This window comes from Podarcis melisellensis, assembly GCF_964234715.1.
Source record: "Podarcis melisellensis genome assembly, chromosome: 11".
Classification (NCBI taxonomy): Eukaryota; Metazoa; Chordata; class Lepidosauria; order Squamata; family Lacertidae; genus Podarcis; species Podarcis melisellensis.
In genome coordinates this window covers 48,357,516-48,378,188 of record NC_138543.1, presented here as the reverse complement: position 1 = coordinate 48,378,188, position 20,673 = coordinate 48,357,516, and the positions used below count along the sequence as shown (strand labels likewise).

Genomic DNA, 20,673 nt, shown 5'->3' with positions numbered 1-20,673 from the left:
CGTTTAAGTCTATCCGAATACACCTGCTTACACACAGGCTTCTGGTCTACTCATGTGTAGCAGTCATTGGATGGGATTTGTGGGACAGGGACCATTTGGCCGCAGTCCATTTTTAAGGGGTTTGGACCCGGGTGGGACTTGTCTGACAACAGACTGTGTCCTGCCAGTCACCAATAATGTCATTTTAGGTAGACTGACACCTTTTGGAAGTTGGTGTGTTTGTGGCCATCATGGTCTTAATGACCACCAGAATTCTCCATCTCTTTGCCGGATGGAAGAATTTCACTGCCGTTACTTTTTCATTGCAGTTGGGTAAGAATAATCACCCAGGTGATGCATTTTCCTACACAACTATTAACTAGGCTGAATATCAGTGGTTGTCTCTATCTCTCTGTGTATTCAGGGAGAGGCATAACTTCTTCTCTAAGGCAGATGTAAGAGATCAGGACCCTTTGCTACATCCCCAGGCTAATGCCAGCTTTGGGGAACCCATCCTTAACTACCATGTCCTAGGGTATCAGAATGCAAGTATAAATAACCAAATTAGTAAAAAGTAGGACCGGGTGGCGCTGTGGGTTAAACCATAGAGCCTGGGACTTGCCAATCAGAAGGTTGGCGGTTCGAATCCCCACGACGGGGTGAGCTCCCATTGCTCGGTCCCTGCTCCTGCCAACCTAGCAGTCCGAAAGCACGTCAAAGTGCAAGTAGATAAATAGGTACCGCTCTGGCGGGAAGGTACACGGCGTTTCTGTGCGCTGCTCTGGTTCGCCAGAAGCAGCTTAGTCATGCTGGCCACATGATCCGGAAGCTGTACGCCGGCTCCCTCGGCCAGTAAAGCGAGATGAGCGCCACAACCCCAGAGTCAGCCATGACTGGACCTAATGGTCAGGGGTCCCTTTACCTTTACCTAGGACCATTCCAACCAAAGCATTTGGCAGAGTAGCGGTGGGTGCAGGCAGCTGAACCTTCTCATTTCCCCCAAAATGCCTCTGGTCCCCTTCCTTTCATTGCATCCTTCCTTTGGTCAGTTTATGGGTGGACCATGTGTAGTTTGCCCAGCATCCTTGCTTTGATTTCACAGTGTACGATTCTGTTGGGAAACCTGGCAGCAATGTCCTTGGTGGGAATGTGGACAGACTGGGATCTTACACTGAATGCATTTCTGCTGAGGCACCTTCCGGAAGATTCCGAGGGCAGTACTGCAAACTCCAAGTACAGCAGGTGTGTGACCTACTTTGGGTTGGCTGAATGACTGTGTTGGAAGGGCAACTCCCAAAGGTTCTTCAGCAAAAAAAAGAGAGAGACTCCATGTGAAGACAGAGGTAAAATTGGTGAAGACAGAGGTAATATTCTAAGGTGAGGATAAGTTACCTTAAGGAATTTCATAGGTGGAAAGTGTCCTGTCTCCTCCTCTCCGCACCCTGTACTCCTTAAAAACTGCTCTGGAAGGTTGGGGCACACGCTGACTAATGTGGAATGAAATAGGGGGACTTCTAGGGGAGAGGGTATAATCCAAAATTAGGCAGGAATCCTAAAATAAATTAAGGAAGTTAACAGCAGTCATTATCTCTGCCGTTTGTTAGAGCTCTGCTAAATTAAAATCTTAAATACCTGGTCTCAAATGCCTTCCCATACGTGAGCAAAGCACTACCTTCTAGGCTACAGGTTTATTCTGAGGATAAAAAGCTCAGGATACAAATGGAATTCATACCTAACTGGCAAGTCCTGTAACTTTTAATAATTATACAGAAAGAAGGATTTTTAGCAGGCTTTCCTACTTTGACTTCAGCCCCTTCAGACAGTTCATTTTGAGTGTCAGGGAAGAGCAGCGAATTGTTAGTTTTTTAATTTACTGGGGTTGCATTTTTACTGGCAGGGAGTGGGCAAGGGGCACCATTTCTTATTGCACCACAGGCAGCAAAATGTCTTGGGCTGTACTTTTAAACCCCAGAGCAGATCCGTAACTGTCCCCGGCTGCATGACAGCCTGGCCTCTGGGGAATCTTCTTGTCCCGCTGATGTGCAGAATCTCAGTATTTTTCAAGTTTTGCCAGAATGCCCTTGAAATCAGTGCATCTTGGGTATCTACTCTATTTGTCTACTTTTGCCAGTATCTCTATTTTCTCTTAAACCTATTGCAACAAGAGAACTGAAAAGCATTCTACTTCTTAGGACAGAATCGATTACTACAATGGATTATGTGCCCCCAGTTCCTGCCACGAAGAAGAAATTACGGCACTGGCCATGCTAGGTAAATTGACTGTGATTTTGTTGCTTGTTGCTGTATAACATCTTGTAGGTGAAACTGAAGAGCCAATGTGTGTGGATTTATGAAACGTGTCTTGAGTTCACACACCGTGTGTAAACCGCCACTCATGCTTTTTAACATGAGTTTTATTATTTGCAGATTAAACAAAGAAAACAAAGGGGGGGATTATTAAAGAAAATAAAGAAAAGGAAATAATATATGGAGAATACTAATAGTAACCATGAGCCACCATCCATTCACAACACAGAAACATTAATGTCAGTACATGCATCTGGTAATTAAACATATAAGTTTGGAGAGAAATAAACCACGGGTCTGCATTCAGATGACTTGGCAAGCCGAGGGTTATGGTTTGTTGCTCCTAGCGCAACCCGAAGCAGAATAGTGCAGACTTCGTGCACCAGCATGATGTTCATAAACCATAGTCAAACCTTGTTTGTGGTTTAACATGACATTACAAACAGGCTAAAGTGTGTACCTAGATGGATCTACTTTTGCTCTCCCTCAAAGCTCCCTTGCTTACTATCTAAAAATAAATAACACCCCATTTCCACAGATAACTGTCAGTTTTCATTTCTTAGTACAGAAAGTATTGATCAGATGTGTAGAGATCTTTCCTGTTCTGCTTAGTTCAAGAGGGTTCTGGAAGGTTTATTTCTATGTGAAAGAAACAAGCAGAAGGTTTCTGGTGTTTGGGTTATTCCTTCCGAGAAGCCGAGTACAGGTGGTTTAAACTGGTTCTATTATCTCTTCTGTCAGGGTCATGCTGACTATATTAATAGTCCAGAAGGAGCCTGGGTTTACTTTCTCTTTCTATCTCTTTCTTCTGGTGTGGTGTTCTGTATGCTTAATGTTAAAGTTTAGTCTTATTATAAGTTCTTCACAAAATGTTTAGGGGTACGAGTACCCCTGTGTCCCCCCATTAAAAAGCAGTAAGGCTCTGCTGGATGAAATACAATTGCCTCTGGTCTATTTTTGGGGAATCCTGCAATGTGCTTAAGTCGTTACTCCTATTTTTCTTCCTTCTCATTTTTCATTGGCCTCTTTGTTCTTTGAAAAGAACAGGAAAAACAACATTATAAGTACTTTTGAAAGGGAGAATGGAAACTTTTATTTTTCTGATTGCGCTGTATGCTAGCCTCCCCCATCCTGTCACCCTCCAACAGCTGAAGAACTCCATATCCCATCATCCCTGACCCTTGGCCGTGCTGGCTGGGTCCAACAACATTTAGCAGACCTCAGGTTCTAAGACCTAGGTCACTGCAATTTGGCCCTTAAACTGACCTCTCATGGGCTTATACCAACTCCTTTTCTTCCATATTTCTGCAAGGAAGGTGAAACAACCAAGGGAATTCATGTGAGAGATTCATTTCCTAAGGCCACTAGAAGTTTATAATTTTTTGGGAAATGTGCATTAAAACCTTTGTGCCGAATAGAAACTCTTTATGGGACTTAAAAGAGCAAATGTTTCCATTTACTCCGTTGAACAAGCTGGTAAAAATTGTGATCACAAAAGGCTCCATTGTCCTGACCGTGAAATTATTAACTTATTCTTCCTTTGACAGGTGTATTTAAATTCAAGACCATCTCTTTCCTATTGCCTTTTCCGTCTCTGTTCGCTGTGAATTCAACGGCCTCGTTCCCGACGGTGGCCAGATGCGCTAAGAACCTTTTCCCTATTGATGTGTTTGTAGCGGTTTGTTTGTAAGTACTGACCGCGGACGTCTCAGCCCAGCCGTGAAACTGACCCTGAAGACCGTGCCTCTCAGGAGCGAGAGTCACTCTGCAGTAATGAACTTCTATTTCCCTTCCAGGTTTGTTAGCGTTTCCTTCATCATCTTGCCAATCATCGGAACCATTTACACCGCTGATGTATGGGAGAAGGCTAAGCGCAATGAATTGCCGTCGGACGGTTTGCCTCCTGCAAATTACGGGAGCACATCTTTCGTTGCAAGAGATGCAAGTGAATCAAAAACAGAGAGGAAACATAGTCATGAACCTGCATCAGCAGCATTGGCCGCATTTGATGGTTCAAAGCAAAGTAGGGATTGCATTATTATTAATGGTGATGTTGGTACAGTAATTATTTTTATGGCACCTACTGTGAGCTGGTAGCATCACAGAGTGCGGGGTGTGGGGAGGACAGGTCTCTGTCCCGAGGAGATTACAATCTATTTTGAGATAGTAGGAAAGGCAACAGAGGGAATAGAGGACAAGGAGGTGGGAGAAAGCCAGCCCTGAAATCTTCAACTCCCACAGGGTTCATTTGAGTTCAGGATCAGGATAATTTTAGGAGGATTAAAAATTCTGTGTCATGTGGCAATCTATACAGAACAAATTCTGAAAGGTATTGAGTTGTATTCCGTGTAGCACCAAGGAACCATCTCCATCTCTCCTCCGCTCGCACCCCCCTCAAATCTGTTCTGAGTTTCTCCCCCCGACCCTCCGGAGCAGAGAAGAGGGAAGTCCTGTGGGGCTAGCAATAATCTTTGCACAGGCTTTCCCTTTGCAAATGGATGTGACTCCAACTGCAGCCTATGAAGCTGGAAGAAAAGCACTGTTGTTTGTTTTGGAAGCTGTTTGTCCATTAATTATCCCCCATCATCTGCCAATCTTAAAATACAATCCCATGCATGTCTACTCAGAAGTAAGCCCCACGGAGTTAAGTGCGTACCTGCTTTTGAAAAAGGACTATTTCTTCACTCTACCTGGCAGAACACGTATAATCTACATGGTATAATGAATTAATTTCTGCTGCTTTAATATTCTTAGGTACCTTGGACTGCGTTCTGAAGTGTTTTTCCTTGCAAAACCATCTCCCAACCATTTGGCTGATGAAACCCTGTAAAGAAGTCTCCTTGGCTTTAAATGGTATCAGAGCGCTGAGTCTCTTGTGGGTAATTTCTGGGCATACAAGTCAAATGACAGCATGGCAGAATTTAGGTAGGAGCTGAAGCTACAAAGGCAGATATATTCCTGTTTTAAAGGAAACACAGTGTTCTCTAAATGAACTCACTACTTATTTCAACTGCTGTTTTATTCCATATTTGACACTCGGGATTGTGGTTCATGGGCTGTGACTTGCTGCTAAACAGCCCTGGCCTGGGGTTTTTTTCTCTTTTTTTGACAGGGCGATCAGTTATGTAGAGGCAATGAGATTTGTTCAATAGAGAGTTGTAAAGAACAACAAGAGTCCTCACTTGATATATCTCATTCAGTGCATTTCACATCTTTCTTGGGTTCTTTAAGAATGATTATAGAGAGGCTGAACTGCTGTTTGAACTGGAAAGGACCTTTTCAGTGACCAAACCAAAACTTTGTGATTCTCTGCTTCAGAGAGAAGAATCTGATGTTCTTCCTCCACACTCTGGAAGACCTGTTTGCTTCTGAACTTTGGTTGATAGGATTTCACAGCTTTCCTCTATTTCTCTCTGTGTGTTTCTCTCCCTCCATGTGTGTGTGTGTGTGTGTGTGTGTGTGTGTGTGTGTGTGTGTGTGTGTGTGTAATTTCAGAGGCAGGGAACCTGTGGCTCTCCAGATGTTGCTGAACTCCAACTCCCATAATCCCCATCCACTGAAGCTGTTAGCCAGGGCTGATGGGAACTGGAGTACAACAATATCTAGAAGGCCGTGAGTTCTCCTCACCTCTGAGATATAGTGTGTTTCTTTGTCTTTCTTGGCTGCCTTGGACATTTTGGAAATGTGAGATATAAATGTTGTAAATCAATAAAATTTGGAAGGGTTTCCTCAACATACATTCTGTAAAAGAAGGATTAAGGGCACAGCAGTTAAGAACTTTGACAAGAACTTCATTGTCTATCTTGAACAAGAACAAACCAACAACAGGACACTGCTGACTCAGTGTCCCAGATATAACTAAATCTAGTTCCATCTAGTGACACCAGACACATGCCAATTTTCATTCCAGCACCTCAGTCTTCAAGGAGGACAATCACACTACAGTGTGTTTTGTTTCGTTTCTTCCTCGCCTTTGAATGGGCACAGGAGGTTGTGTGATTGTTTCCTGGGTTGCCCCAATTTCAATCCAATATTTCAATCTTCCAGACAGGCACACACACTCATCCCTTTTAGCTGGAGAGGAGCAGCACTTCTAACATTTCAAAACATCCTCTGTCTAACAAATAGTTCCTGTAAGCTTCCAAGAGACATGAAAACGTCAGTAGGACACTTTATTTGCAAAGTCTAGCCTAACATAAAGTACTGTATGAATGCCATAGCCTGAACATTCAAAGACTCATTATTTGAACTCCTAATATTTGTAAACTGCTTTGGAAAGGTATTAAGTGAGAGGAAGGGAACTTATGTTTTAAAAAAAACATAGACACAATTGGACCTGATTTGTTACATGTTTCTCTTCGTTTGCAGAGATATGCTTGAGTTAAGTAGATTTCCAAATTTCTCCTGACTGTTTCTCTCTCTCTCTCTCTCTCTCTCTCTCTCTCTCTCTCTCTCTTCCTTATATGTTACCACAGATAATGAGTTGGAATGGGAAGCTAAAGTGCTTAAAAGCCCTGTTTACGTATTTTCTCTAAGTGGACCATTTTATTTAGGCGTTGACACATTTTTTCTCATCAGGTAAGTCAGATGTTAGGGGATGCGGGTGGCGCTGTGGTCTAAACCACAGAGCCTAGGGCTTGCCGATCAGAAAGCCAGCAGTTCACAACAGGGTGACCTCCCATTGTTCGGTCCCAGCTCCTGCCCACCAAGCAGTTTGAATGCATGTCAAGTGCAAGTAGATAAATAGGTACTGCTCCAGCGGGAAGGTAAACGGTGTTTCTGTGCGCTGCTCTGGTTCACCAGAAGTGGCTTAGTCATGCTGGCCACACAGTGGCGTAGCGTGGGGGGTGCAGGGGGGGCCCGGCCGCACCAGGCGCAACATCTGGGGGTTAGGGGGCGCAAATCCACGGGTTAGGGGGCGCAAATCCACGGGTTAGGGGGCGCAAATTACTTACCTTGCCCCGGGTGCTGACAACCCACGCTACGCCACTGTGGCCACATGACCCAGAAGCTGTCTGCAGAGAAACACTGGCTCTCTTGGCCTATAGAGCGAGATGAGCGCCGCAACCCCAGAGTCATCCGCAACTGGACCTAACGGTCAGGGGTACCTTTACCTTTACCTTTAAGTCAGATGTTATTAGACGTTTTTCTCCCTCTATTATTATTTTTAAATAAAAAAATAACCATCTAACATCTCATGGTAGTGAACCTTGCAAAGTCTATAAAGGTGGAACATGAGAATTATTCCCTGGTAGTTATTTGAAGAAGCATTGGACAGCAACAGGTGTTTTATTCATGCAGGATCTGTAGGACAATAGATCCTGCTGGTAGTCCATGCTGCCTGCCTCTGCTGCTCACCTACTTGACCCGCCCGCCCCTGGGGGAGAAGGTGCATGGTGGCAACAGAGGCCAACAAGCCGAGGGCAGACTCCATGGAGGGAGGCCAGATCTGCTACCCATCTATCCAGAACCTGCTGCCCTGAGGCAACTGCCTCACCTTGCCCCATGGGTTCACACCTTGCCCCTATGGGATCCCTTCCATAGGGATCACATGGGACTGCTGGTGAGCTCAGACAGCCAGGATTGCGTGGGATCCCTGGTTGTTTGAACTGGCACCTTCACCACCGACTGCTGTGATCACACAAACTGCACCCCCTCCTTGTCTGTTTCATGATGTCTGAGGACATATATTTTTCAACAGGATTTTGAGTCAGTTGCTTATTACATTGTGATGTCTACTTCATTCTACTTCATTTTCTTCATTCTGGCTATTTAGTTTTGGGTATTACAACATTGTAACGCTGTGTGTTTTCCTGTATTATTGCATTTGAGTTTATTTTTAATTTTGGGGGGGCTTGTTTCTTTTCGTCACTTTGAATACCTCTGTTTGGAAAGGAAACTGAAGGACAGGCATTTTAGAACAGGCAATTAAACCTCAGTTCTTTTTCTCCTCAGTGGCTTTTTGAGCTGCCAGTCCTTTTTGAACATGTTGAATCTCTCTGAAAAACGGATCACCTTTCGCCTCACAGTAAAGTACCTGTGGCGCCGATTTTTCCGGTAACCGTTTGTGAGGGTTTGATCCATTTAGCAAAATGGGCATGAAGAAAGTCATTTGTCATTAGCCATGCTGGTACCTGAGGTGATATTTGCCTCCGCTGTTTAAGAGTTTGAGGGAGTTGTGGGTATATTAGCATATTAATAGCCTGGGCCAGTGGTGGGGAACATTCTTCATCCTGAGAGCCCCATTTCCAAGGGTCACAGGGTGGAGCCAGAGGCAAATATGGGTGCAGCAATGAGTGTGACACTTTCCTTTGTGCAGTATAATACATTCCAGCTATGCAGAAGTCAGTTTAATAATAATAATAATAATAATAATAATAATAATAATAATAATAATAATAATTTATTATTTATTATTTATACCCCGCCCATCTGGCTGGGCTTCCCCAGCCACTCTGGGCGGCTTCCCCAGCCACTCTGGGCGGCTTCCAACAAAATATTAAAATACAGTAATGCACCAAACATTAAAAGCTTCCCTAAACAGGGCTACCTTCAGATGTCTTCTAAAATTCTGGTAGTTGTTGTTCTCTTTGACATCTGGTGGGAGGGTGTTCCACAGGGCGGGCGCCACTACTGAGAAGGCCCTCTGCCTGGTTCCCTGTAACTTGGCTTCTTGCAGTGAGGGATCCGCCAGAAGGCCCTCGGCGCTGGACCTCAGTGTCCGGGCAGAATGATGAGGGTGGAGACGCTCCTTCAGATATACTGGACCGAGGCCACGCACATACATGCATGCAACTCTCCATCATGGCACACAACAGGCTTAATCACAGTTTAAGGACACATTCTAACTAGGCAAATTGAGTAGGGCTGGTAAATGAGCCAGTCCTGGGAAGAGAGGAAGAGACTCAACGGCCATATAGAGAGATCTGGTAGGCATTTGGCGCCTGGGCCTGAAGCCTCTACCGTTGTCCAAAGATAGTACACGTGGCACCCTGCAGATATTGTTGGGCCAGAACTCCCATCAGCCAATGGTTGGGGGTGATGGAAGTTGCAATTCTAGTGGAAGGCATGGCGTTGGATAACTGTGTCTTAAACATTGAACTTAAAAAACATTGAATTTTCCATCAGCAACGTAACATTCGCCTGAGAAGGGAAGCTAGATTAATGGTTTAAATGGAACGGTTCGGCTGCAAAGTACTTTTTTTCACTAGGCCTGGCATAGCTCAGTCAGTAGAGCATGAGACTCCTAATCTCAGGGTTTGGGGTTCAAGTTCCATGTTGGGCAAAAAGATTCCTGCATTGCAGGGGGCTGGACTAGATGACACTCACGGTCCCTTCCAACTCTACAATTATATGATTCTGATTCCCAGGAAGTCTAAATGCAAGAAAGATCCTTCCTTCCTTCCTTCCTTCCTTCCTTCCTTCCTTCCTTCCTTCCTTCCTTCCTTCCTTCCTTCCTTCCTTCCTTCCTTTTAAAAAAGAGACATCCAGTGATGCCTTGGTTCTCAAACGCCTTGGTACTCAAAACAACTTGAAACCCAAACACTGCAAACTCGGAAGTAAGTGTTCCAGTTTGGGAACTTTTTTCAAAAGCTGAACGTGCTCCATTTTGAGTGTTACACTGAGGTCTGTCTGTTTTTACTATTTATTGTGCCTTTCTGTTTTTGCAGCTTTTTTTGTTTTGTTTTTGTGGCTGTGTGGAACCCAGTTCAGCTACTGATTGACTGATTCTGTGACTGCAGTACATTGTTTATTGCTTTCATTTTCTGGATCAATTGTCTCTTTTGATAGTAAAAATCATATTAAAGTGCTGTTTTGGGGGTTGTTTTTAAAAGTCTGGAACTGATTAATCCATTTTGCATTATTTTCTATGGGAAAGTGTGCCTTGGTTTTGGAACGCTTTGGTTTTGGAACGGACTTCCGGAACGGATTAAGTTTGAGAATTACTCCCGTTTGCTATTGAGCTGGGCTTGCAAAGGAATGCAGGGATGAAGTTTAAGGGAAGAGAGTCTGCTTTGCAAATGCAATCAGGTTTGAATTTGTTTAACAACGTGCTGAAAATTGTGTGCCTGCATGCAACCCGACCACTTCTGCTCTTGTGTTTGTAGGCTTCAGCTGCTCCATATATATTCCTTGTGCCTTTTAATCGGTGTCTACTCTGTCGCTCCTTGGGGGACATTTTGGGAGCTCTCGAAACTCGAGGTTGATAACTGTAGAAGAACGTGGTGGGCCAACCTACTGCTGATCAACAACTTTATCGCTGGGCAAGAGTCAGTAAGTCTGTACGATGGACTATTTATTGGGGCATTGTATCATAATATATATTTTAAATAATATATATTAAAAGTATGCATTTGTCTTCCCATTCCCACCCCGTTTTCAGTGTAACGGATGGACGTGGTATCTTGCAAATGATTTCCAGTTTTATTTCACAACACCTCTGCTGGTCTATATTTCCATGAGGTGAGTATTTCTTCGGCAATGAACATCCACCATGAGGTTTCCTCGTAATTTATTTATTTGATTTATTTCATTTCTATACCGCTTTGTATTTTCAAGGAAAAACCCTCAAAGCGGTTTGCAGCATATTAAAACATCAACAAAACAATCCAGAATCAAACATTTCTGAAGATAGTCAAATGTAGAGTATACAGTCAAAGCAACATAATTAACAGAAAACTAAGATATTATCTTAAAGATTTCAAAATAAAACATTGCAAAGGAAGTCAACTACAGAATACATATTTAACAAAAAGTTAACAAACAAAAAATTCAAAGAAAAAAACACCATTGCTAGGTGAAGTCAAATATAAATAGCACATTTAAAACAGGGTGTGGGGCAAGGAAGAATGGCAGTTTCCAGAAAAGCCTGCCTAGCCTTCTGCTGTTGCTGCCGCCAGAGGGATCTAAGACCCCTCCACCCCACATGGGAGGCACGGATCAGAGTCCTGCTCATCTGAGCCTCTTGGGCTTGCCGATCAGAAGGTTGGTGGTTCGAATCCCCGCGATGGGGTGAGCTCCCGTTGCTCTGTTCCATCTCCTGCCAACCTAGCAGTTCGAAAGCATGCCAGTGCAAGTAGATAAATAGGTCCCGCTGAAGCAGGAAGGTAAACAGCGTTTCTGTGTACTCTGGTTTCTGTCACGGTGTTCTGTTGCGCCAGAAGTGGTTTAGTCCTGCTGGCCACATGACCCAGAAAGCTGTCTATGGGCAAACGCCAGCTCCCTCAGCCTGAAAGCAAGATGCGCACCGCAACCCCATCGTCGCCTTTGACTGGACTTAACCATCCAGGGGTCCTTTACCTTATATTTTAGCATCCGTATCTCTGTGAATTTGTTTTAGAACATGAGAAAACTGTACCAAATGGAACCCATTTGGTCTGTTGCTTTGTTTCTTCCAAGCTGAATGCATGCCTGTGGGTAATTAGAGTGTCAATTAATCTGCTTCCCCTTGGAAAACTACTATTACTTCAGTTATAACAGGGAAATACATGCCCTCTCAAGCAACCCTTTGAATATAAAGGTTAGAGATTTTTGTTATTAAGTGTTTTATCATTTAAATGAATAATGTAAAGTCCCCCCCCAAGGCCCCATCTGTTGCTTATATTTCTATTTTTGCTTATATTTCTATTGTTTTGGCAGGAGCAAGCAAGGAATTATAATTTTGGGGACTTTGCTGTTCCTGACGAGTTTTACAGTGACAGCCCTGCTGTCATCGTTCTACAGGCTTCCTGTTGCAAATCCTCGTGATATGAGGTAAGGTTCTGGAAACTTCCCCCTTCAATAATAGGTCACAATAATATGCTGGGAGAGATCCAAAGCGCAGACAGGAATCTAATTAATCAAGAGAAAGTAACTCTCTGCATGCTATGGGGTATGTCGGAGGTTCTTGAATTTTTGGAAACAGAAGTTAGAATGGCACCCTGAGAAGAAAATTGCCCTTAATGGAGATTTCATGTGACTGACTCACTTCATCTGCCTAATGTGTTTTTATCCCAACCGATTTTAAAAAAAGGCAAAACCTGTGAATTTTGAGAAGCAAATAAACAGGTGGTGCTATCACACTTCCTTTCAGAGCAGAAGACTTGGGTTATGCCACGTTTGTTAACAGCAGCAACATTCAGACTTGGTTCTCATATATTTTACCTCAGGAGAATCGTTCCGTCGGAGTCATTTGCCAAATGTTTTTAGTTAGGAATAGTTATCAGTTAATGCTCTTTCTCTCCTTTCAAGCCTTCTGTATAATCTTTTTATAATCCGTTTGCTTGCAGGAAAACGGCCACTGTGATGTATTTCGCAGAGTATTACTCAAAACCTTATTGCCGATATGGTCCATTTCTAGTTGGCATTCTTCTTGGGTTGTACATGAACCAGCAGCAAACCCCAGTCCTAAGGAGCAAGGTAAATGGAGGGCGTGTTTAACAAATATTTGGGAACCTACCTGCACAACAAAATGTGTATTGATTTTAAACCATTTTAACTGTGGTGACGCCCTCCAAAGAAATCTGGGACAGGCTTGGTGAGGTTTGTGTTGTGTTCCAATATGACCAACAATGCTTTTCAGAATATCTGGAACTCTGCATCCCTCCTGAGAATGCATTTGTTGTTGTTTTATTTCTGATCCTTTCCCCAAGTTTAAAACCCAGCCACCCAGCCACCCATCCTTTTTAATTTACAACAACCAGCTGGTCTGAACCGGCTAGCTCTTTTGTCAAAACCCATTAGGAAGGTGGGACCATCCCCCTGAGCAATTTCTGATTGGCTGTCTCAACTATTTAGGTCGGAGATGGAGCTTCTTTCACTATTGGCTCGAACTCCACTCCATCTGAGAAGGGAGACTGGCTTCGGTTGGTCTCAGATCTGCCCAAATATGTGGGGTATCACCCCAATCTTTCCTTTCCTTTGGAACCATGTGTATTGGGGGACCAAAGATGCTCTGCAATAGACTAATACCCTCTCAAACTATCTTGTCCTACAAGGAATTCTGTGCATGCTCTGAAATGCCAAGGTTCCACTCAGAGTTGATGGTGGCGATGTGTGATTTTCTTTCTTTCTTTCTTTCTTTCTTTCTTTCTTTCTTTCTTTCTTTCTTTCTTTCTTTCTTTCTTTCTTTCTTTCTTTCTTTCTTCTGCTTTCTCGTATCCCCTTTTCCTTCTAAAGTTCATTGGTCTTAAAAGGATATTTCTCTGGAAGATCTTCCTCGTACGTTAGATGCACTGTTATTAAGGTATCCCTTGTGCTCTGAGGGTAGTTCATAAGGCTCTGAAAGATTTTGTATCCTCTGGGCTTTGGAAGAGCCAATCTAAACCTCCTTACTGGCAGATTTACAGGGCCAACAGCTGGGGGATAATGCCATCCACTGTAATGCAATTGGATGATGTGCTGTGTGCATCATACTATCCATACTTTTCTTTTAGAAGGCAGAAAGGTATCACTAAGGCTTGATCCCCATAATGGAGGCTCCTTCCAGTATGAGGAATAAAAAAAATAAAAACAAGCAGGAACTGCAACAAAAATGCTGCAGTGCTGAGTGCTCCTGTTCAGGGTTCCAGTAGCCAATCATGCTCTCTTCCAAGATACGCCATTCCTCCTCTCCCCAATGTTGTATCCTCTCCCAAGAGTTGGTTCGTATTTTGTTCCCTGTCTTTGGTTCCCTGCCTTCACAGGCAGCCATACAAATTGAAGGTTTTTTCTTTTTAAAAAAGTATACTTCCACAAACCTTGGAGTCCCTCCAGACCGACTGGTATTTCCCTTCTTGTGCCTTGATGGATCTATGCTCAAGGAATTAATTTTACAATATATGAAACCAAGAAGGGACGAGTCTATTTTGCACAAGCAACATCATTCTACTGCTGTGAGCCGTTGATGAAGGGTTCCTGGGGCACTGCTTGTTGGCCTGACAAATGAGGGAGCCCCTTTGATTCCAAATATTCAAGCCACCTGGAAGTGCTGTGCAAAATATTACCACTGGGGCGAGTGTTGCCTTGAAGTGATTCCACTGCAACCTGGGGAATCAGCCTTGATCTGCCAACGAGAGAAGTTGGCGCGTTTCGTGGTACACAATAAATGGGGAAGGTTTTGGCAAGGGGAGCAGCAGCCTCGAGAGGAGAGCAAGATGCAGTTGCAGCATCTAAGGAAGACTTTGTAGTTAAAATGAACACCATAAAAACACGAGGGACCCACAGTCTTTAAAACAGCCATGTCATATTCCAGTTTTGAGTGGAGCTACCTTGCTGGGTGAGAAGTGTTTGTCTCCTCTCCCTTTTGTGTCCTGCATGCCACTTCCCCAGACCTAAATTTGTAACCTGTGGTTATTATGCAAGGCCCAGGGAGGGTCCTTGGTTTTCCTATTCACCCAGGTATTTAGTGGCTGAAATATTCTGTTTCTGACAACCTTGAAATTACTCTATTGTGAGGATTTGTGACTGTTTCGAGACGTTGTTGATGTTGTTAAAATTTTGTCTTTGCAATTTTGTTGTTTCTTGTCTTAGGGAGGGAGGCTGGGATAATAGTAATTCTTATTATTTATTATTTATGAAGGGAGAAGCTAAATTTATTTTGATTTTGGGTAATGCATGCATATATCATAGTAAGCATCGTTTTAGAAGAGGAATTCCCTCCTATGAGAGAGAAGTATCTCTCATCTGCAGTTTTTTGGAATAAAATAAACACTTTTTACAAATCTCCTCTACATTGGTTGGTTTATTTTGTTCAATTACTCTAACTGGTTATGATGCATTAAAGACAGCGGGCCTTAAATATATGTATATTTTATTATTAAGTGCCTGAAAGCTGAGTAACTGAACCGAGTAATCTAAACATGTCAGTTTGCATTTCTTAGTGCAGAAAGTATTGATCTGATGTGTAGAGATCTTTCCTATTCTAATTAATTCAAGAGGGTTCTGGAAGCTTCTCTGTGTGAAAGAAACAAGCAAAAGGTTCATGATGTTTGGGTTATTCCTTCCGAGAAGCTGAGTACAGCTGGCTTAAACTTGGTTCGGTTATCTCTTCTGTCAAGGTCATGCTGACTATAAAGGTTAGGGCCAGAAGGAGCCTGGGTTTCACTTTCTCTTTCTATCTCCTTTCCTTCTGGTGTGGTGTTCTGTATATAGTGTTTAGACTTATTGTGAGTTATTGTAAGTTTAAGTTAAGTCTGCTGCAACTGGATTTCTTATGGACAGGGCCAATCCTGAACGTATTGGATTGGTGACCATGATGCTCATTTGCCTTCAGAAGCAGTAAAGCTCTGCTGGATGGAATTGCCTCTGGTCTAACAGTTGACAGAGGCAGCGCTGGATTTAGGGCAGTGCATGCAATTGCCCCGCACAGGGCACTGAGCTGAGGGGGCACGAAATAATGATGATGATGATGATGATGATGATGATGATGATGATGATGTTACCAAAGTCTGTCCACGACAGAAGAGACAGGAAGAGAAGGCCTGAAAATTCCATTGAATGAGAAGCAAAGTCGCTTTCCCCAGATCTGACAAAACGACCAGAGTCAGGTGGAATTATCCTAATGAACTAAGATGCAATCAAACGTCTCTTTCTTGTGTTTCCGCAGGTGCAAGCTTCCATCGGATGGCTTTCTGCAATGTTTTCCATGTTTATGGTAGTTGCTTTGGCCTATGCGTTACAAGACCCCCTCGACTACTCACCTGCCACAGCCATTTACCAAGCTACTCACCGGACGGTGTGGGCTATCGCTGTGGGGTGGATAATTTTTGCGTGCGAGGAAGGCTATGGAGGTACTCTACAGAGCAAGAGTGGGGAACCTCACACCCGGGCAGTGGGGCAAATGTGACTCTCAGAGCCTCCTCATCGGGCCTCGGGAGTGGGGATTAGAACCTTGGTCTCCCAGGTCCTGATCCGATTCTCTAACCACTATACCACAACTGGGTCTTTAAAGGTTTGTTATTTGCTGTGGTCTAAAACACAGAGCCTAGGGCTTGCTGATCGGAAGGTCGGTGGTTCGAATCCCTGTGACGGTGTGAGCTCCCGTTGCTCGGTCCAGGCTCCTGCCCACCTAGCAGTTTGAAAGCATGTCAAAGTACAAGTAGATAAATGGGTACCGCTCCAGCAGGAAGGTAAACGGCGTTTCCGGGAGCTGCTCTGGTTCACCAGAAGCGGCTTAGTCATGCTGGCCACATGACCCAGAAGCTGTCTACAGACAAACACCGGCTCTCTCGGCCTATAGAGTGAGATGAGCGCTGCAACCCCAGAATCGTCCGTGACTGGACCTAAAGGTCAGGGGTACCTTTACCTTTATCTTTACCTTTTAGGTTTCATCAATTGGATGCTTTCATGGGGCTTCTGGTCGGTGGTTGCCAAAATCAGCTACGCCTGTTACTTGGTCCACCCAATGTTGATTTTGTTGTATAATGGACTTCAAGAAACGTCCATGCACTACTCGGACATGAATATGGTGAGTGATTAAGGATAGATGGATCTGTCAGTTTTGGTTCTCTTCAGGATCTCGATTTTCCAAATTTTCAATTCAATTCCTTGCATTTCTGCAGCAATTTGAATTTTGTGTGTGTGTGTTTAAACTCCTCTTGAAAATTTGTCAGCCTTTTAGTGCAAATTTCACATTTTTGTGTGAAGTTTTGCCAAACACACACATTCTTTCAAAGCGTTTTCCATAATCTAGTACACTTTGGTATGTCATTTTCACTAATATATACACTTTTATGCACATTTACCCTAGTATGGTTTTTTTTTGGGGGGTGAGCACATTACTTGGCAGCAGAACTGTATTATGATCAGAGAAAAAAAACCAAAGCTCTGTCTCTCCCATAGCTTGCATTAGCCTTCCAGCCTAAGGCTATGTAGCTCCTGGTGAGGCTTCATTATCACATCTTTCTCTGCTTGTGCCTGGGAACAAAAGACTAAGAGGCAACTCCTTTTCAAAATGGAGATTTAAAATTGAATACCTTAATCACATGATCTAAGGCTCAGTTGTCATATTTCAAATCTGGAAACAAAACTTATTGACTTTTTTTTTTGGGAAAAAAACCTCCACAATTGAAGGTTTGTGAACTATTTTTCTATGAAAGTCATCAAAATAACCACACTTCCGACATGGGTTGCCATACGCCTGGGTTTCCCCGTACATTTAATCAATTTTTGGAAATTCCTCCCGGACCCAATTTCCGAAGTACGAATCCTGGATATGTCTTGGGAATTCTGGACGTATCGCAGCCCTATCTAAGGTTAAACACTCACGTGAGAGCTAGCAGAGAACACCAGTTGATTAATTATCAACCTGTTAAAGCTCAGCGAGCTTCAGTACTGGCATGTCCCAATGTTAAACCCTTTCAGCAATATGCATACAGCCATTCTCCATTTCAGTGTGCAGTTGAACAATTATGCTTAACAGATCTGCCCTTATTTCCGTTTGCACTTATCTTTTTAGTTCTATCTGTTCCTTGGACACTGCCTGATGACATTCATGGTTGGGCTGGCGTTGACGGTGATGGTTGAGATGCCTCTGCAAGTGTTAAGGCGGGCTGTGCAAGGACAAGTGGTTCAGCTGTGAAGGAGGAAGCAGGAAAGGTGTGATGTCTTTAACCCTCCCCACCATACCCTTTCCCTTTGAAGGAGGGGCTCTTCTGCTGTGCTCCAGAAGAACTGTATAGTGATGAAGATCTGAACTTTTGCACGATGAAGATCTGAACCAGGCTCTTCAGGAGTGATGTGGCTAAGAAATTTCAGAATCTGGAATTAATGGTCTGGCCAGGCCTCCCCATTAGATGGCCATTTGTGAAGCACACAGCTAACACCCCTCTTCTCTTCATTGCTGCTGTTCCATGCTTTGCAACTACTTCTACATTCCTGCTTTGTTACAGTGAAGAAATGGTTTACCAACCTTAGTTAAAAGAAAAGAAATACTCTGAGCCCATGCAGTTCCGCATTTTAAATTCACTGAAATCAGTTGTTCCTAAACATTTTTGGGCCTCCGCCCCTTTGGCTCCATAAACTCACCCCCAGTGCCCTCTGTCCTCTAAAATGCATTATTGTGGTACCTTGGGTTAAGTGCTTAATTCGTTCCGGAGGTCCGTTCTTAACCTTAAACTGTTCTTAGTCTGAAGCACCACTTTAGCTAATGGGGCCTCCTGCTGCTGCCGCGCTGCCGGAGCACGATTTCTGTTCTCATCCTGAAGCAAAGTTCTTAAACCCAAGGTAATATTTCTGGGTTAGCAGAGTCTGTAACCGGAAGCGTATGTAACCCGAGGTACCAGTGTATTCACAACAGCAGTTTGCACGACCCACTAAGGAATATAATAACACAATAAAATTCAAAACAGTAACAATTAATTTTATCCAAAATCCAATTAAAACTATTTAGCTTACTGATTTCAACAAACGACCACTATCCAGTGATGCCAACTTTTCAGAGTCCGAAAGTCATTCACACCTCCAGTGACCTCCCCACCTGCTTGCGTCTTAGTGCCCTCCCCTGTATGGGAAATGCACCCGGAAGACAAAAATGTATGGAGGAGTTAGTGATCTGACACGGTTACCCTTCCTGCCTCTGTTCCTTCCCACTCCCTCGCTCTTGTTAAGTTCTTTGATGGTGTGAGAACAGTCTTTAATGTCCTGAGAACGTTGGGAGGAGGTGAAGTCCCACACACAGCTGCCTTAATCAGTTGGGAAGGATAATGCTGGGTACCTTCTTTGATGTTGGACATTGTTTTGAGAAAGTGAGGCATTGGGAGGGGGTGGCTAATGGATGATCTGCCCGTAGCCAGTCTTGGAGAGCCAGTGTGGTGTAGTGGTTAAGAGCGGTAGTCTCGTGATCTGGTGAACCGGGTTTGCTTCCCCGCTCTTCCACATGCAGCTGCTGGGTGAACTTGGGCTAGTCATACTTCTTTGAAGTCTCTCAGCCCCACTCACCTCACAGAGTGTTTGTTGTGGGGGAGGAAGGGAAAGGAGATTGTTAGCTGCTTTGAGACTCCTTCGGGTAGTGATAAAGCGGGATATCAAATCCAAACTACTACTCTTCTTCTTCTTCTTCTTCTTCTTCTTCTTCTTCTTCTTCTTCTTCTTCTTCTTCTTCTTCTTCTTCTTCTTCGAAACCACACAGGCTATCTATAAAATCAGATGGTTTGGGCAGAACTTCTTGAAAGCTTGTGCATGGACTGATCGGCCACAGGGCCGTGCAAACTGAGGCTACCTGGGGGCAGTGGCGTAGCGTGGGGGGTGCAGGGGGGGCCCGGCCGCACCAGGCGCAACATCTGGGGGTTAGGGTTAGGGGCACAAATCCACGGGTTAGGGGGCGCAAATCCACGGGTTAGGGGGCACAAATTACTTGCCTTGCCCTGGGTGCTGACAACCCACGCTACGCCACTGCCTGTGGGAGTCACTTCGCCGCCTCTTGAGGGCTTCCAAGTAGCAGATTGAAGTGCTTGCTTGATATCCTATACATTGCCTGCTGTTTTAGAATAAAATATTTAATCTTCGCACTCACTTGTGTATTTTGTATTGCTTCTGAATCTCATTTTAAAAGAGCTACCTTGCCTTTAGCAAGACATCCCCCCAGGTAATCCTAACACCCCTCACTAGGGGATGTTTCCTCCCACTTTAGAAACTCCCAATTTAAATCATAGCACCCTCCTGGCTACAGGAATAAAACAGGAGTTTGCTCCTCTTGACCTGATGCTAATAAACACATTGCCTTGGGAATAAATGGAATTTTGTATGTAGAACCATAGAATTGTAGAGTTGTAAAGGACCCTAAGGATCATCTCAGACAACCCCCCGCAATGCAGAAATATGCAGCTGTCTCATGGGGATCGAACTCATGTAGAAAAGGTTAATATATATTTTTAGAGTAAAAATATCAAAATGGGCATCTTGAAACCAGGTACACACTTGGCTGGTCATCCCAACTATCTATCATCTATCTATATCTATCTATCTATCTATCTATCTATCTATCTATCTATCATCTATCTATCTATCATCTATCTATCTATCTATCTATCTATCTATCTATCTATCATCTATCTATCATCTATCTATCTATCTATCTATCTATCTATCTATCTATCTATCTATCTATCATCTATCTATCTATCTATCATCTATCTATCTCTATCTATCTATCATCTATCTATCTATCTATCTATCTATCTATCTATCTATCTATCTATCTATCTATCTATCATCTATCTATATCTATCTATCATCTATCTAGCTATCATCTATCTATCTATCTATCTATCTATCTATCTATCTATCTATCTATCTATCATTTATCTATCTATATCTATCTATCATCTATCTATCATCTATCTATCTATCTATCTATCTATCTATCTATCTATCTATCTATCATCTATCTAACCACAAGAGGAAAGGAAGGAAGGAAGGAAGGAAGGAAGG

General features: G+C 43.5%; 1 protein-coding gene across 1 annotated transcript; it reads left to right on the top strand.

Annotated features, from left to right (window-relative positions):
• Nucleotides 1-230: 230 nt before the first annotated feature.
• LOC309379953 (O-acyltransferase like protein-like) lies at nucleotides 231-19,355 on the top strand (the record flags this gene model as incomplete). The annotated part of the gene is made up of 15 exons (XM_081929477.1): nucleotides 231-312; nucleotides 1,082-1,221; nucleotides 2,172-2,250; nucleotides 3,834-3,972; nucleotides 4,083-4,309; nucleotides 5,041-5,211; nucleotides 6,762-6,864; nucleotides 8,242-8,343; nucleotides 10,395-10,560; nucleotides 10,670-10,749; nucleotides 11,926-12,039; nucleotides 12,555-12,684; nucleotides 15,851-16,034; nucleotides 16,569-16,711; nucleotides 17,702-19,355. 15 exons carry the CDS (start codon nucleotides 231-233, stop codon nucleotides 17,822-17,824), a joined length of 1,983 nt encoding a protein of 660 aa, XP_081785603.1. The 3' UTR covers nucleotides 17,825-19,355.
• Between the last annotated feature and the right edge of the window lie 1,318 nt (nucleotides 19,356-20,673).